Genomic DNA, 18,479 nt, shown 5'->3' with positions numbered 1-18,479 from the left:
TGTATTGTTTATTGACCTCAAACATACAATTAAGTCTTTAATACAGTGCTTATGATTAATATACATTCTGTTACTGTCTTCATAATTTCCAGCTGAAATCTTTGCAAACTAAAGATTGTTTTGCAGAGTAGTTTACTGTGGGCTAGAGGATACTTACAGAAAGTTTGAAACACTCCTCTGTATTTTGAGATGGCAGAATATCTAATGGGTTTCTGCTTCTGAAGGTAATACTCAGGCTTATTCAGAAGTGGGAATTGAAGAGTCATTTCCTTTCTTCCAGTTGAAAATTCCAATAGTATTTTTGTGCATTATTGTTTGAACCTGATTTGGATGATTGATTTATTGGAAATAAAATTTTCAGCAGGCAGTTGAGTCTAATATAATTCCCAGTTATCCAGAGCACAAATTAAAATTGTTTCAGTCACTAGTCTTGTCTGTGTCACCCATCCAGAATGAACAACTTAAAAAAAAAAAAGTAACTGTCTGTATTATACATACAAATGATACATTGATGCATAGGAATGCTGGTGGATTTTTGAAAATTATTTGTAAGGTAAAATAAGCTCTACCTTCATTTGTGTCTTGCAGGTGCGCAGATTTGCTGAAGCATTCTTTTGCTTTGAGCATCCTAGGCAAGCTGCTCTTGCCTTTCAAGAACTACAGTGAGTAGCCTTTGAAATTGCACAGTATATAGCATGTAGTACTGTTACTGTATAGTTTGTGTTGTGTAGAAGTAGCATTGCAGAAATACATAAGAAATTAATGAGAAACTTTTGTTCTCAATATAGATTTAAAGTACTGGTAGTTATAGAAGAAGTTATTAAATAATCAATCTATTAATAATTAATTAGTAGAAAAGCTTCTACTAAAATGAATTAAACTGTTGGTAATTTCTGTTAATGTAAAAATAAATAGTTCTGTTGTTTTCATGGAGGACTGCTTCTTTTTTCAGTGCTCAAAGTCATCTACAGGTGTGTGCAGCTATCAAAAACATTTCCTTCTGCAGTTCTCTTCCACCCCTCCCTATTGAATGCAGTGAACTAGATGGAGATATGAACTCCTTGCCTATTATCTTTGAAGATCGGTATTTAGATTCAATTACTGAAGGTAAACACAGCTCACAGTACAATTTCCTTTTGAAGAAATTAGCAAAATTATGTAAAACTTGAGTATTTTATTATAAATTTCTTGGTGGCTTTAAAGAACTACATTTACTTGATAGAATATGGGGTTTTACTTTAAGTGTAGAGGATGTGTAAAATTCTATAATTGCTAGTGTGTTATAGCATTACTTATCTGCATAATTTTAATGTAAACATACTTTCTCTTTTCCCCCTTTTTCTTTGAAAGATTTGGATGTACCCTGGTTGGTAGCTCAGAGTGTTCCAAGGGCAGAGTCCAATAAACTGGATAAATTAGAAGCTGAAGAAGGTTTTGTTGCTGGTTTTAGTAGCCCAGAACTCAAAATGAGACCTGCTGGTGCCTCCGTCTTTTGGCATTCAGAAACTGAAAAGATGCTAACAAAAACCTTCAAAGGGAAAAATGAAGATACAAATAAATCCAAAGCAAAGGTTGCTAAGCTCATAAAAACAATGAAAGCTGAAAACACCAAAAAAGTCGTAAAACAGAACTCAAAGGACTCTGTGGTGTTAGTAGGATACAAATGTTTGATAAGTGCAGCACTGGAAAATGCCTGTAGAAGGTTAGAGGGCGAGCCTTCGTACAGTGCTAACGAGGGGCTGGACCCTGGAGTGGGTGGAATTCCTTGTGATACAAAGGCCTGCATCAGGCAAATAACTCCAAGAGACCTTCCATTGATGCCATATGAGGAAATGGCTGTCAAGACTGAAGGTGACCAACCAGGTCCCAGTAGTCCTGTGCACTGTGAAAATGAGGCTATTTTTGATAGACTGACCATCTCCCAGACAGGTTCTGGAACTGCTCAAGCAGATGGTGCTTTACAACACAGAGGTACACTTGAAGATTGTCATGGAGATCAACCAGCTTCCTCAGGAGTCAGGACAACTGAGGTCAAAGCAAGTGATAAGAATCTTTATGAAGAGGAGAAAGGAGTGGCTCATACTGGATCGTGGGCTAAGTTTCCACAAGATGAAGAGCACAAAGAGAATTTGTTGACACCCAATATTCAGTCTTCAGGATCTGGAAACAAATTGAATTTGGGAGAACAGGACCCCATGCCTGAAAAGGAAGAGGTCCATGAGAGAAACTGTCAGCATACCAGTGACATCTTGACAAAAATGAAAAGCGATCCACCTACTCTTTCAACAAAAGAAAGTCAAATCTCTGCAAGTGGAGACATGACTAAATTACCTGATGTTAGTGTGACATATGCCTCTTCTAGATTTTCAGATTCAGGTGTAGAAAGTGAACCAAGTTCTTTTGCAACTCACCCTAACCCTGATCATGTTTTTGAAAATGTTCATGGACAAAGTGCACACAATGGTGAGAGAGCATTTCCTCAGCCTTTACTAAAACCAGACTGTGCAATAAAAAATACAATCGAAAGCCATTGCACTGAGAGTACAAGCGCTGTAAGTGAAATACAGTCATCCCTGACATCCATAAATTCACTTCCTTCAGATGATGATGAGCTGTCACCTGATGAGAATTCAAAGATATCTGTTGTACCTGAATGCCAGCTAAGTGACAGCAAAACAGTATTGGATCTAGGAGCAATTGACTTGCCAAAATGTGATGACAGTAAAACATCAAACACCAACTTGCAGCAACAGCTTGTTGTGTGTTCAGAGCACTTGGATAACAAAACTCCCTCTATACATTCCTCACTCTCAGGAAAAAAAGATTTGTTACACCCGGTTGTTTCAGATGAGGACACGCCTACTGATGTGGAAAGTTACAGCCCACAAACAGGCCCTGGTGCAACCTGCAAGGACCCTCAGGACCTTGAAAGGCCTCCTAGAGCTGCAGAAGAAACAGTTAACTTGTGTTTGGAAACAACTTGTATGGGTGAGCCATCTGCTGTTTCAGGTTCTTCATCTGTAAATGCAGCAGTTAAAAAAATAAACAAAGGAGAACATAATGAGCCTTTAGAACTAAAGGGCACAACTGAAGAACTGTCAGGAGCTAAAAGTGAAACTGGTACAGATAATCCTTCTCCAACTGGTAGTGCTGACATGGTAAAGCAAGGGCTTGTTGAAAACTATTTTGGCTCTCGGAGCAGCGCAGATATTTCAGATATTTGGCCTATGAACAAGAGCAATCCTGTTAGCCCTCAAAAGGAAGCATATGAAAAACAAATTATTTGTTCTTCCCAACAAGATGAGGAGGAAGAGGAGGATCAAGAAATGATTGAAAATGGGTATTATGAAGAAACCGATTATAGTATATTAGATGGAGCATGCAGTGCTGACCAGGATCATGGCTTAGCTGGAGAGAGAGTCCTGAGATCTGAAATGATTGACAGTGGACACCTGCAAGACATAATGCCTGTGCCTCCTGTCTGTACTCCTGGCTGTTTGTCTTTCCCTTCTTCTCTAAGAGACTCTCCCTGCAATGTTACCTCTTCTTCAAAGAACAAATCTGATGCAATTACACAACAGCCAGGCAGCACATCCTACAGCTCAGCTTCAGCTGTTTCCTGGTATGAAAGCTCCCCAAAACCTCAAATGTTAGCGTAAGTGATTGTTTTAAAACAAGCTTTTTACTTCTAGAAATTATGTTAATATAATAGAGAAGGGGAAAAGAAGCATGGTTGGGCTTCTGGGTAGAATGCCCCAGAACTGTGGCTTGTGGATTCAGCATGCCCAAGTAACAGCATGTTCTAGATGTTCAGATAAAAAGTGTCTTAGCACTACACTTCTATGAGTTATCTTGTAGTTTCATGTGGTTTGAAAAACAAGCAAAACAGGATTTTTCTTTGTTATGTTTAAAAAATAATCATCCAGCTGAAGAATGATGTTGTAAAAAATGTTATGCTATTGAGCATAAAAATGGTGTTTTATGAAATAGGAATTGTTAAAATAGCCAACTTGGCAAAATATGACTTTAAAAACATAAATCCAAAAAACATTGTGTAACTGGTTGTCCATCAGATTAGTTAAGTGAAGCAAATGCATAATGCAAGCTATGGTAATGGCCTTATTTTTAAATCTTAACTCCAAATATCAAAAATGTAACACCTCAGAGACCATAGTGCTCTAAATTACACTGCAGTTTGGAGACCAGGAAAGCCAAATTTAAAGGAATGTCAGGGATCCCAGATTGTACCTCTTCTTGCTGTAAACATAGGAGTTTCCCTGATAAACTCCTGCTGCTAAATAAACATGTGAAGCAGCAGTTTATGTGTTGTATTGGAAGTAAAATGTTGCAATGACAGAAAATTTAAAAGAGAGGTAGAAACAAATGCTGAGCAGGTGGAAGAGATAAAAGACCAGATAGTTCGTGAAAAGCAGCTTGAGAACAGAAAGAAGGAGTAAGCAGTCAGGTGGAGGAAAACAGGTTAGAAGTGGCCAGAAAAGTAGCTTCTGAAATACTGTATGGTGGTACTGGTGTGCAATGGGAAAGATGAAGAGCAGAGACTACTCAGGCTGTTCTGTAACAATAAAACGGAGCTTGGAATAAAATCAAGGACTTGGCTGTAGGAAAAGCAGAGTCTCCTGGAATATGAGATAACTGTGAATCCAGAGGGTATGGTCTGCTCATAAAGAACCACCCTTGCTGTGTTCAGGAAACATGCCTTGAGTACAAACTTGAGTAGCTTCTGTTGCAGAGTGATAAGAGCAGCTGTCAGCAGTGGTTTCTGTTCAGGCTGACTTCATTGAGGCCTGCTCCTGCCAGTTAGTGAGGAAGGAGCTAAAGATAAAGCAGGGAAAACAGAAAACAAAAGGTGGAATGGGAGGGAAACAGTGAGCAGGCAGAAGAGGATGGGGTACAGCGTGACACCGTGAGGGATCATGCAGAACAGATGGATTAAGGAAGCATAAGAAAGGATAAAGCTTTATGTGCTGCAGGGAAACTGATATGCAATTAGGAAGGCCATGCACAAAAACTAAACAAAGTGGAAGAAAGGGAGGAAGAAACCCAAGAAACCCAATAGCATGTGAGGATCTCAGCTATTAAAAACCTTATAGGGTATGCCTTCATAGAATAGGTAAAAGATCAGAAGTCTGGATCTGGCTGTTTGGGAAGCAAGTCAGTTTTTCAGCCTACCACAGGAACCTTATGGGGAGACATTACAGCACTGACTCCAGCTCTCTTCTGACCTAAGAAATAGGCTTGGCAAGAATTATCAAAAGTCAGTGAAAATCTTAATCTTGACTTCCACTTGGTTATAATTTCTATAATTTTTTTATTGTGTGGAAACAAAGCTGTTGTATTACAGCGTCCTGTGTGGGTCGCTGGAGGTGAGAGAGAGACGAGAATCTTGTTTCTTGATCAGAAGGCTGGATTTATTGATATATGATATATAATACATTATAACTGTACTAAATAGAATAAAGAGAGAAGTTGCAGAGGCTGCTAAAGCTAAGCTAAGAAGAAAGAAAGAATCTATAACAAAGTTGTGTCCAGGGACTCTGTCCCCAGCTTGTTCCTGTGATTGGCCCTTAATTATAAACATGGGAACATGAACCAATCACAGGTCAAAATAGGTGCATCCTATTGCACTCCACAGCAGCTGATAACAATTGTTTACATTCTCTTTCTGAGGCCCTTGCTTCCCAGAAAATGCAGAAATCTGAAAGAAAGGATTTCTGTGAAAAAATGTCTGCGACACTGTTGCTTGCTTAAGACCACAATGAATGTGTTATCTTTAGTGGTTTCAGAAATACTTGAGAGTTTGCAAAGATGAGAAGAGAGTAGAACTTGAGATATGGTTTTTGTTACAGAGGAAAAGGGGCTGTAGGAATCTGCAGTAAAAATGTTCTGAGGAAATGGCTTATTTTGTGAAAATAGTAATTTGATAAATATCTTTTCCTTCATATTAATTACATAGAATACAAAGCAAAATGACAGTAGAAAACTGTATCTTGGAAGACCCCACATTTATCTAGCAATAGTAAATGTATAATAAGTATTTTTTTGTTCCAGTTTCCTACAGGCTAAAGAAGAATTGAGGCAACTTAAACTTCCTGGATTTATGTATAGTGATGTTTTCCAACTGGCTTCTTCGATACCTTATTTCAGTATGGAAGATGATGAGTGTTCAGAAGAAGGAGTACATCTTATAGTTTGTGTCCATGGCCTAGATGGTATGCTGGGAAATGTGATATTGTACAAGAAAGCAGTTCAGATTACCAGTGAGATTTTGCTTTGGGCATTCAGACTCTGAACTGAACACCTGAAATAGGCTCAGTGAAGGGAAAGGGAATCTGACATTGTACTGCTACATTTGACAATGTGTTTTCTGTCTTTAATAAAACTTCCCTGCACATAAATCTGTTTAATGCCACAGTTCACATCAAGTGCATCTTTCAGTTTTTTATGTCATAAAGGAATTTGTCCATGTTGTGGTAATAGAATGGAGTTACTGACAAAACTGTTTTCTTTATAATTGCCGTCTTGTCAAAAAAAAATGAAATATGTGCATCTTGTTAGGAAAAAGAAATAGTACATGTAAAAAGCACAGTCAAGTGTTTATGAAGTTTTAAAAGGTTAAGTCACTGAATCACAGTGTGGTTGAGGGTGAAGGGGATCACTGAAAATTGTCTCGTTCAACTTCCTTGCTCAGAGCAGAGTCTACAGCAGATTGCCCAGGATGCAACCCAGCTGGGTTTTTGAATATTTCCAAGGACAAAGATTCTACTTTGGTAGAAGTGAGAAAAACCTCTTTTTAATTGAAAGAGTTATAAAAGTTTAAGTAGCTTGAATATATTAATCTGCTTTTAGTTCAAAGCATAAATGTATATTAAGAAACAATAGCCCCTCTAGCTTTTGTGCATTTTTGAGACACTTCTTAAATTAACAATATAAGGAATCACAAGAGGGCAGTAGAATAGAGTATTGGACTGCACCGACACTGCACAGGCACCTTCTTCATTTTTCAAATTCCTAAGTTAAAAAAATAAAATAACGGCATAGTTTTTCTTTCCTCATTTGGGCAGAAAATAGCCTTTGTTAAGTACTTTTAAAAACAGGATTCAGAGGTATTCCCTCTTACTAGTGTAGATATTCTCATGCTATTGCATGTAGAAGCAGCACAAAAGTTAATTTGACCAAGAAGCCGGTTGTTAAAAAAACATGTGTTTGAAGCCTTAGGAAAGTCCACATAATTAGAATTTTCTTATGAAATGGCAAACTTATACAAGCTATTTCCTATAAATGACAGATGTAAATAAAAATCCTGAAGGCAAAAAAGGCTACCTTTTCTTCAAAAACATCCATGACTACTGTCGTGGGTTGACTGATGTGGAAAAATCTTCAGGATACTAGTTAAACTAGCACTTGTTGTTTTGGGTACCACAGTATCTAAAGTATCTTTATCTGCTGATAGTTCACTCTGCCTTTTCATTTTATGAAATACTCCTTCACTGAATTCTTTAAGCTCACTTTGAGTTCTTTAAATTGCTTTATCAAAATTACTTAGGTTTCCAAGAATGTGATGTTCACAGTGCTATGTATCAGTTGGAGGCTAAGACAGAATCAAACAAGACTTCCTACATCCTTGCTTTTTTAAAAGTGTTTGCATCAAATGTCATTTTCATAAACCATTTTGTCACTTAATTTGACATTGTAGTTTATCTTTCAAAGTCTCACTGAATTTTAATTAGGGCTCAGGCTATAATTAGCTGTGTTTAAATATAAAGCTGTGCCAGAGATGCATTTCAGTATTCTGAGTGCTTTTATTGCAAGTTAACTTTGCAGAATCCAACCTTTGATTGTTTTTCTTTTGAAGGTAACAGCGCAGATCTAAGATTAGTGAAGACTTACATTGAGCTAGGGCTGCCTGGAGGAAGAATTGAATTTCTTATGTCTGAAAGGAATCAGGTATTTGCCAACTAAAAAAGAATTTTTGTAAAACTATGAACAGTGTAAACCTTCAGAGACATTTATTTAATTGCACTACTGTGATTACCACATTTTGTGTATTTTTATTGTATTCTCACGGAATCCATGATTTGATCTGTGCCTTGTGTCAAAGTAATTACAAAATCTTGTATGGTATTGAAGGTAAATATTTTAAGGGGTAACATTTGTTACTACCAATATGTTGTGTGTACTGCGCCTCCTAAGTTCTCAGCATAAGCAGTTTGGATTGGGGATAAAATATGCTCAGTACTAGTGGTAAAAATGGTAATAGTGAAAACTCTTGGTGTGGCAAGAGGGGAGATATGTTATTTCAGAGGATCTGAGAAATACAAAATTCCTGCTGCTTTTTCTTTTGTCAGCATTCTGCAAGATCTACATCATAACACTGAACAAATATCAAATTACCTCTTGTGTTAAACTTCTGTGAATTTTATTATTTTCTTATGAATTAAACTTGCCTAAGCACAAAAGACCAATTTTTACTTTTTGTCTATGTGTATGTGTGTATTACATATTGTATCAGACATACTTCAGAGATGAACTAGAACAAAATCTTGTCAGTGGCTCAAACAAAAGCTTCATTACGTGCACAAGCATTTTTCTGGCAGTAGCTGCTGGGATGCTTTGTGAAACAGGCTGGACAGGCACCAAGCCAGGCTTTCTCTTCTCTAGCCCTATGGTTTGTGTCAGTCAGCAGCTGTGAGACTTTCTGATTTGTGGATTCCACTGAGCCTAATAGCTGCTGACAGACCTTTTCTCCTTAATGTTGGCTGATTCTTTTTGAATCTTTTTACTTCTGTATCCATAGCATACAGTTGAGATTAATTCTATTAATAATTCACTTACAAACAAGGAAATGGAAGTAATTTACCTTACAGGTTTTTTTGGAAAAAATACTTGATAATCATTCCTCATTCACTGCTTCAGTTTTTATAATTTTTTTTATCACATATTTTATAAGCAAGTACAATTTCTCCCTCAAGAGGCAACTGAAGAGACTTAGTCCATTTATTATTTCTTACAATTAGACGTGAAAAGTTTCTGTTCTTCCATGGTGCCCTTCCTGGCCCGCTTGAAACTTCTTGTCATTTAAACTGAATGATCAGAACTAGACAGGGCATTTAAGATGACAAAATGCTATATTGCTATTTTCTTTCCTTGCTTTCCTAACATGCTGATTATATGCAACACAGACATGTAGATTATTGTTTGCTTATACAGTTAGGGCTGGTTTTCTCTGTGTAACATGTGTTAGCATTTCTTGCCATTTTATCACCCAGGCATGCAGTAGTATAAGATTCTTGTGAAATTCTGGTTGGTTCTAGATTTGACTACTCTGGATATTTAGATTTGTCTACAAAGTCGTTTTTCATCTCTTTCTTTCCTTTCCCAGATCATTTACCAAAATGTTGAACACTACAGATTTTAGCACAGACCCTTTGGAACTTGTGTTGAAAAGTTCTAGGCAGGCTTTGCCTATCTCTTGTAATTTCTTAACTGCTGATCATTGGAGAGAATCAGCTATGAACTGAGGATAAGGCCTTAAGGATTTTGTTTGTTTGTTTGTTTCATTTTGATTAACTGGTATTACTGTAGGCTGCTGTTGCAGTAATTAACTCATCTCTATTTCATGGGCAGTGTGATATAATTCTGAATATGCAGCTTGGTTCTGTTTCACTACAGCTAATCTTAAGTGTAGAGAACAGCTTAGAAGTAAGGCTGGGTGTATAATGTTAAGATTTGTTTTGGTGTTTTAGAAGAAAGTAGTCTTACAGTAAAATGTGTATCACTTTATTCTGTGTTACAAGAAAATGACATGAAAAGTTTATAATAACTAGCTGTAGTGTTTGTATTCAGAGTTAATATCAATGCTTTTATTTGTGTGCTGTTGATCAAAACACTGGGGAGTAAGAATTCAGACTGAATGCAGAATGCATATTGCTGCATTGGAAAATACAGTTATTATTTTTTATTTCTTTTATTTTACAGAATGATACCTTTGCTGATTTTGATTCCATGACAGATCGCCTTTTAGATGAAATTATACAGTATATACAAATTTATAATCTACCCCTTTCAAAAATCAGGTAATATCTGTTCTATACTATTTACAGAAATAAACTTAAAACTAGAGCCCTGGGTTGTTTTAAACTGTGATGCTCAGGAGCAGGTCGAAAGAGAGATGAGAAAAAGCAATTTGGGATGGGGGAGGAGTAGGGGAAAGGAGGACAGTGGAGAGAGAGGGAATTGCCAGATGAAGGAAGACTGAACAATGTTGTAAGCTCATCTGCTGGTGATTTTAGGGCAGAGGTTAAGCATTACATGTAAGGAATTGCTGCCTTGTGCTTCCACAAATTCTTCATAATAGAGTTCTGCAGAAAAACAGATGGTATTTTGAGAAAGTCAAAGGAACCTGTAATAGCACTATGCCAGGATGAAGTTAGCTTCCTTCTGATTCTACAGTCCCTTCACCCAGTATGACATGGCAGACTGTCTTGTCACTCCTACAGGGCACTTTCATCTTACCTGTGACATTGAAGGGCAGCTGCATGAAAATATATTTCATTATTTTTTATGTTTTCTGATTGCTTCATCTGCTAAAGAACATGTTTTACATCTTATTAGAGGGCTGACCACAGTCCATGCACTCCTGTTTTCTTTTACATTTACCTCCAGGGAATGCTGGTTGCATTTATTTTTTCAAACTAGGGTGCACCATTTGGGCAGACTACCTTACAAACTCAGCAGTGTTGCTGGAGTTAGCTCATCAATAGATGAAAGGACCTAATTCAAGCCTGACTTTATCAATTTGTTTAGGCACCTTCAAATTATACATCCAGAAGGTTTTTTGACTTGCTGGTCACATGTGTTTCTGAGAAGTGTGTGCATTCACATGTGTTTGGTAGGCCTTGTTCAGCTGGAGGAAACATCTAAAACATTTAAACATAATCTCACTATTTAAACAACTGTTTCTGTTTTGAGACAGGCAAGATCTGACATGCTTAATTTTGTCTAAACTGTTGATTTAAAAATTTAAAAAGCGCTGTGTGATCATACTTTTGTTTGATAGGCTACATGGTGTAGCATACCCCTTGTAACACCCTTGGTCTGGGAGAGATCTGTAACCCACCAGCATACACCAGGATCTTCTCTCCCATGCTGCTGTCTGAAGGCTCTAATGAGCTAACCCACCCACTTATCTTCTCATTGTTTATACCTGAGAACTGAACTCTTGTTTGCTTTTGGTTTGCTTCTCTTATAAGACCTTGGATTTGTAAATATTCTTCAATTTTATTTGTTACTTGTCATTTGAAAGAAAAAAACAAACTTAGGAATTTTTATTTTAGTTTCCTTTTTAAGGTGTGTACTTGTTTTGGGCCCTACTGAAGCTGAAGTTTTCATTTCCCAACTTAAGCTTTTCTTATGAGAAAGTTTACATGAGAGAGCTGTTAGAAGGACATGTGCCTCTATGCAAGGCCTTGAAGGGCCGACCCAGAAAGCCTGGGAAAGTATTGATGAGAAATCCTCTGCTCAAGAAGCCAATGCTTTCCTGCCTCATTTTGGTTATGCCACTGTAAAAAACAGCCCTTGTAGTAGTTATCTGTGGTGTCCTGAATGATGCTGGTTTCTTTCCAAAAAATCTCCCCATCTCCTAAAGGAAGTGTTCTCTCTATGAGTGTTGCTCCATAACCAGTCAAAATAGACATCAGTCTCCAAATTTGTGGTTATGTATGGCAAAAAAAGCCAGCATCCTAAGATGGTCAGATTCTGTTTTGCTTAAGCAGTTAGACATCAGCATCCCAGGCTTCAGTATAAGGACAGTAATGTTCATGGTGAGAGTTCCAGCTTTCTTGGCCTTGGGTCTGGATAGATTAATTTTGTATTTCTATATGTCCAGTTGGCACGTATGCTCTTTTGTTTGTTTCCCATTTACTCTTTTTTCCCTCCCATTATCTCTGTTATCCCTAATACTGACTTTTTCTCCAAAGTTACACAGCTGTGCTCCTGCAGTGACCATTAATAGACCATTGGGGACCTCTGCCATATGATACCTGTGCCTACAGTCATACACACCACACCTCATTCTGCTGATACACTGCTCAGGCCACAAAGAATAACTACTTGTTATTAATAGAAACTGTAGTGGAACTAGTACAACTTTAGACCTGACTTGGTAGTTCACTGGCAGATGATTGTTGTCACAGCTTAAATAAATCAAAATCAGCTCAGGTCAAGATAGGTCCAGAGATGTTCTGAGATTCTGCCCTGTATTTCGATAAATGCAGAGTCTCATGCTCTCAGGTAATGTTGAAATTCTACTTACTGTGCTGCATTCCTGTACTGAGAAAAGACACTCCCTGTACCACTGGCATAGTGTCAGCTTCAGTAAATGTTTTTGGTACCTGCAGAGCTAATACCAGCTATTGCAGCAATTCACTAACACGTTCCTTCATCTCTCAACAAAATCTCTGTGCTCACAACAAGCATGGAGGAAGAATGAGCTGGAAGCTTGATTCAAAACAAATGCAATTTGCTTTATAAAAGAACTGTTTAATAAAGAACCACAGGAGGCTTTAGGTTGAGGGGACATCTGGAGGTCGTTTGGACCAGTCAAGCTAATGCCACCATCAAAGTTAATGCAACTTTGAAGCATGTCAAACTGCTCAGTCATACCCATTCCAGTTTTAAGTATCTTTGAGGATGGAAGTCCTGAGGTAACCAGGCAGCTGGGGAATAAAGCACCTGCTCTCATATGGTAGTTTCAGAAACCATTTTGCACATGTAAGGTCTTAGGTAAATTTCTGATGACTTGTATTGGACTCTGACCTCAGGCAGATTAATCAGCTTGTCATCCTCTTCCCTAAGTAACATTGGCTCATAAAAAAAACAACGAAAGTTTTTAATGCTATGCATATATTAAATCATCTGTTTGTTGTTTCAGCACCTCATTGATTATGAATCTTAATTGATTTTCTTCCTTCCATGAATTTTTATAGTTGGACAGGATTTTTTGTTTATTGACACAGAATAATGAGGTTTTCCTGTGTCTGATGTTCTAGTATGATCTGAATTGGTAGACTTGTATCATAAAGCATGTATAAAAACTGTCATTCTGTTAATTGCAGTGTGTTAATGATATATTTAGAAGATAGTAATATTGCCACCTAGTGTTCATTGCTTTTGCAGAGCATCCCACGAGTAAAATGGATTACATTCCTGTTTTACACTTTCAAGACCCTATTTGAAGGATTTTCCTTTTCCTCCCCTTTTTGATTTCAGCAATTTTTAAAACCTTTCTCTATTAAAAAACAAATTTAAGACTTATTGTGGGTTCGCCTAAGCATCTGAATTGGATCACAATATATTACTGTAACCTTTATTATATTTCTAAGGCTTTTCAAATTAACTACAAGTGTTTAGTCTTTGAGGTACATTCACACAGCTAATTGTGAGCTCCCATTTTTCCTCAAAATGGATCTTCCATGTTTCTGAAGTTTTGGTTAAGTATGCCTGTGCTCTTAGGGATGGTAGAATTGATAGATGGATTGCTCCTTTTTCACAGAAAATGCCCTGTGTTATGGTACAGTATAAGAGTTTCTTATCCCCTTATGACTTTTAGTAAATACTGTCTGAACTGTAGGAAAAGTGTCAAGAGAGTATCTCTGCTAATATTCAGATCTTCTTTAGAAAACAATCTGTTTTACTCAAAAGCAGTTACATCACACAGATCATCTTTGGGATCAACTCAATTTCTGCGCGCATTTGCTAATTCTTAAAGAAATCTGTGTTTTTATTGTTCTTGTGTGGATTTTTATGATGTCCTCCAGTGGAATAGTTTTAAATTTTAGTATTCAAGAGAGCAGCTCAGTGTTTTGTTTTGCAAATGCACTGCTGTTGTGCTGACACCACAGAGGATACATAATCTTTCATTTCAGAATTAGTTAGGCAAATATAGCAAGCTCAAGAAAAGGATTTCTCATACAAATAATATTGGAAATCTAGTAGTAAAAGCAACTGAGAAGAATATACATGCATGCTTAAACACTGTATTGATAATGTACAAAACCCCCTTTTCTGTTACAGAAATGCATAATTATTTCCAAGTTTAGGAGTTCCGGGTGGTTCTGCCATTCTATAACCAATTGTTTGAACTTTTTTAGTTACCTTTAAATTGGTATTTTCCAATTTTTAAACAGTCAAGTAATCTTTTAGCACTGTATTTTACACAGATGTTGCAGGAAGCTTTGTTTTGGCCACTTTTGTTGATGAATGTAGTGATACAGAGCAAACAGGAAGGATGATCCTAGAGGTATAATACCGCAGCACGTATGTGATCCAGCAGTGATAGTTCTACTGTACATAATTTTGGATGGTTTTCTGTTTTCACCATATCCTGGGGTTGCATCTGTAATGCAGGAAGGTACTTTTTCCTTCTAACTTTGTGAGTCCGGTCTTCTTTAAGTCAGCGCCTAGTCTGGTGTGGGCCTGATCTCAGCAGGGATCTGTAAGCATAATAACTAGAATTGCTTGATTTTGTGGTGTCCATTTAAAAGAAATGCTTAATATAGGCTTGCATATATGACAGTAAGCACCTCACATTAAGTAATATTTATCTTTAGATACAAGAAAGTAAAGAGTTCCATCCGTCTTTCCCTTAAATTGTTTAACCAGGGAAACACCTAAAAGTATGATTGTCCTGACAGAGACATATTCTTCAATTGCTTGCTCAAACTGATAATCACTTCTTTTGGTCAGTCTGCTAAGCAGATCTGAGGTGGTGCTTCTGTTTTTAAATAATCAGGTTCATTTAAGCCCTATTAGGACTACCTTTGGAATCTGTCTCCACTAGATTGTTTCAGGAATGCTGATACATTTATCATATTGAGTGCCATCACATGCCAAAGTAATGATGATTTCAGTCATGCATGGCTCATAAAATATTTTCTTAATAGTTGGTGCTAAGGGAAATGAACCCAGAAATAATCTTGGATTTGGGTGGTAGATGCTGGGGGGAAGGATAGTTTGGTTTTGTTAGCTTTTCAAAAATGCTGTATTAAATATTTCTGGAGGAGTTCAAAACATGTTTCTAATGAGTTTGTGGAGCTTGAGAGACATGGACAAGCTATGCCTCCTGAATGACATAAAATACAGGTCTGAATGGAAACTTTTCATTAATTTTTCCTATGCCCTTTTAGCATTTCATGACACCAGTTTTCTTTTTCTCTGTGAAAAGAAAAAAAATCCTGTTATAAAATTCCATGTTCTATTGCTTTTTCTCTTTGACAGCTTTATTGGACACTCACTGGGTAATTTAATAATCCGTTCAGTGCTCACAAGACATCGATTTAAGTATTACCTCAACAAACTTCATACCTTCCTGTCTCTGTCTGGACCACATCTTGGCACCCTCTACAACAGCAGTGCTCTTGTTAATACAGGTGAATATTATTTTCAGTAGCTTTAGTTTAGGGGAAATCTTGTCTTTGAAATGAACTTAGCGATTTCATGTGGGGTGCACATTTCTGCATTACTGTGATTGTGACAAACTGCATATTTCACTGTCGTAAGCAGAGAGAAGGGTTATAAAAATAAAGTATCAATAAAAGTAGGTGCAAAAGGAGATTGGCTTAAGTGTTTTCCAGTATGTTTGGGTTAGATTTTCTGTTGCAGCATAAATAAATTCCAGTTTTAATCTGTTGAGCTGAATTTATAATAAATTGAATTTGAATATACTTAATCTGCCAAACAATTATATAAGATACATTAAAATAATTCTAAACTATTGTGTCTTTTCTCTCTCAAAAATGCCTTACAACCTGCAGTGTGTTTCTGCAGATGTGCATGGTGAGGGAGGCAAGATTTCCTGAAAAGTCAGTTAGCCACCTATTATTACTATTGACTCATAAAGAGAAATAGTACCAAACAAAACTTTCTACTGTGGCATTCCTGTGAGAAGATTCTGCTTCCTTTTTCCAAGTTACATTTATTGAGTTCCGTTTAGAAATTGGAGAAGTAATGCCTGTTGTTTTTTGAACATCAAAATGTTCTAATATTATACAAATTATTGAAATAGAATGTGTATATTCTGGCTAACAATACTGTATTTAGACTTTCTGGAAGTTATTTTTTGTGGGCAGGCATGTACATTAGTTGAAATAAAGGCCTTCATGTTTCATTGTGTAGATAGACAGGAAAGAAAATGAAAATTTAAATTTTTTCTGAGCTTGACAATGCTTACATAAAAAGTAAAATTAACATCTGAGAGACTGTTATGAACTCTACATACTATACTTGTGTTTAATTAGTTTTCATATTTTATTGTGGATCCATACTCATGTTGTACCTAACAATGCAGGACTGTGGTTTATGCAGAAATGGAAGAAGTCTGGTTCTTTATTGCAACTGACATGTCGAGACCATTCAGATCCACGACAGACATTCTTATACAAACTTAGTAAAAAAGCAGGTAAGCTTTGTTAATGCTTCCTATCTCTTAAAGGCAACTGTGTATAAATGTAAATATAAACTCCCAAAAAAACCCTTTATTTTCAAAAAGCTCCTGTTTCAGTTTTAATATTTAAGAGTTACTTAAGTCCTGTATTCTTCAAATAAAGTAAACAGTGAACCATTTCTGTTGCAGAGGTGGGATATTACTTTGAGACTTTCCTTCCTAATTAATGAGCAGAACTTGAGTGCAGCCACTATACCAATACATAAATAGGGCATTTTTAAAATATCTATGAGCCACTGGGTGACGAGTCAAGTACATTCCTACACATTTAGGATTATCTGTTCCTGTATATGCCTTTCTTATTTATACTATAAATCTTTTATTACCTCATTAAGATGGTCAGGGAAAACAAAACCTTATTTTCATAAAGGAAGGAGAAGTCGTACTTAGCATAATAGCTAAATCCCCAATTAGATTATTCATACCATATCATTCATACAGTTTTCTCTGGGTTGAATATCCTTATTTCAACTGTTGGCCAAGAATGTGTTTTGCCAGTGGGTAACGTGCCAGCAGGGGGGTAGTTTCTGACAGATGTATGTGAATGTGTGTCAGTCAAGCAGTTGTGGAGCCCAAGATGCTTGTGCTGTTTTGTGAAAAATCCAGGCACACTCCTGGATCAAAGTATTTCTAGGCTGTCACAGCTGGAATTTTGTCAAAAGCAACCAAGTACAAATATATGGGCAGGAAAAGACTGAGATATAGCTCTTGAGGTGCTTGGAAGAAGGACCTGGAAGAAGCAGAAAATAATAAGGAAGGAGCAAAAAGAAAAATTGTAAGATAGGAATATTGATCAAGAATTTATTTTAGAAAAACTTGGGGGTTTTTTTCCCTTCAGAATCTACCACAAAGTGATTTTGTTGATGATACAGTAATATTTAAAGCTGAATTGTTATTTAAAGGTGAAATCAATCTAGTTTTGCTGTCTTTCTTTGAAAAGAAATGTTTGAATATAAATAGACATTATGTGAGAAGTTACACACTGGATGCTGAGTAAGACTGTGGGACCCCTGCTAAGACATAACCAGATTAATTAATCAGTTGGCTTTAAAAAAATTCATATTCCATGGGTTTTGTGTGTATGTATCTCAACACGGCTAGAGACAGTGTCATTGGAGTACTATTGTCTGTTGTAGAAATGGGACACATTTTCTGATGGCAGACCTTTATTTGACAGGATTTTTGAAAGACCTGCATAGCATTGTCACCATCCCTCAAAGAGTTTAAAAAAAGACTGGATGTGGCACTTGGTGCCATGATCTAGTTGAGGTGTTAGAACATGGGTTGGGCTCGATGATCTTAAAGGTCTCTTCCAACGTAGAATTTCTGTGATTCTGTGATTGTCTCAAGAGTCATAATGTGCATTTCAGACTTTGTTCCCCATAAATGGTAGAAGGAATATAAAAGTCTTCGGGCTCAGTTTTTTCTTGCTTGCCAAAGAGATGGAAAGAGCTGTATTTTGGGCCACAGACTCAGCTACTCTATCTTGTTTCCTGGTCCTTCAGTGAGGTCAGTGTAAGGGAGAAGGAAAGGCTGAGGGAAACAGGAGAAAGAGATGTTAAAAATTAGTGATTTGAAATAAAGAGAAAAGAAATTAAGTTTTATGCTTCCCTCATAGAGAAGGAAGAAAGTTTTCCTTTGAGGGGTGAGTTAATATACTGTATGTACAATGTAGGTGTTGATGCCTTTAACTCTTGATATCTGTACAAGGCTTGCTTCTGTCCTGCCATCTCTCTCTTCTCTCAGTGGGTATACAGTACTGGCTGATCTTGACTCTCAGACACAAGGTGAGAGGCATTTTGGGATTCCCCAACTTGCACAATTCCTCTTTTCAGAATCTCAATACAGGGAACTTTTGTGCTGGTCTCAACAGTGATTCTAAACATAAGTCTTTCCAGAAGTCACTTAACCCCAGGGTACATGGAAGAGATTGACAACACTTTTGAGAAGTGCAGCCCTG

The 18,479-nt window shown here is 37.0% G+C and overlaps 1 protein-coding gene across 2 annotated transcripts in view; it reads left to right on the top strand.

The window, feature by feature from the left end:
• The window catches only part of FAM135A (family with sequence similarity 135 member A), a 78,262-nt gene that overhangs the window by 57,496 nt on the left and 2,287 nt on the right, over nt 1–18,479 (top strand). For both annotated transcript variants that reach the window (XM_058019718.1, XM_058019717.1), the window contains 8 exons: nt 589–662; nt 953–1,107; nt 1,351–3,655; nt 6,070–6,230; nt 7,874–7,965; nt 9,997–10,094; nt 15,295–15,446; nt 16,364–16,474. In XM_058019718.1, the coding sequence (XP_057875701.1) occupies nt 589–662; nt 953–1,107; nt 1,351–3,655; nt 6,070–6,230; nt 7,874–7,965; nt 9,997–10,094; nt 15,295–15,446; nt 16,364–16,474 (3,148 nt within the window). The remainder of the gene's footprint in view (nt 1–588; nt 663–952; nt 1,108–1,350; nt 3,656–6,069; nt 6,231–7,873; nt 7,966–9,996; nt 10,095–15,294; nt 15,447–16,363; nt 16,475–18,479) is intronic.

The sequence above is a fragment of the Melospiza georgiana genome, chromosome 3 (assembly GCF_028018845.1).
Source record: "Melospiza georgiana isolate bMelGeo1 chromosome 3, bMelGeo1.pri, whole genome shotgun sequence".
In the NCBI taxonomy this organism is placed as follows: domain Eukaryota; kingdom Metazoa; phylum Chordata; class Aves; order Passeriformes; family Passerellidae; genus Melospiza; species Melospiza georgiana.
This window is presented reverse-complemented; position numbering and strand designations above follow the sequence as displayed.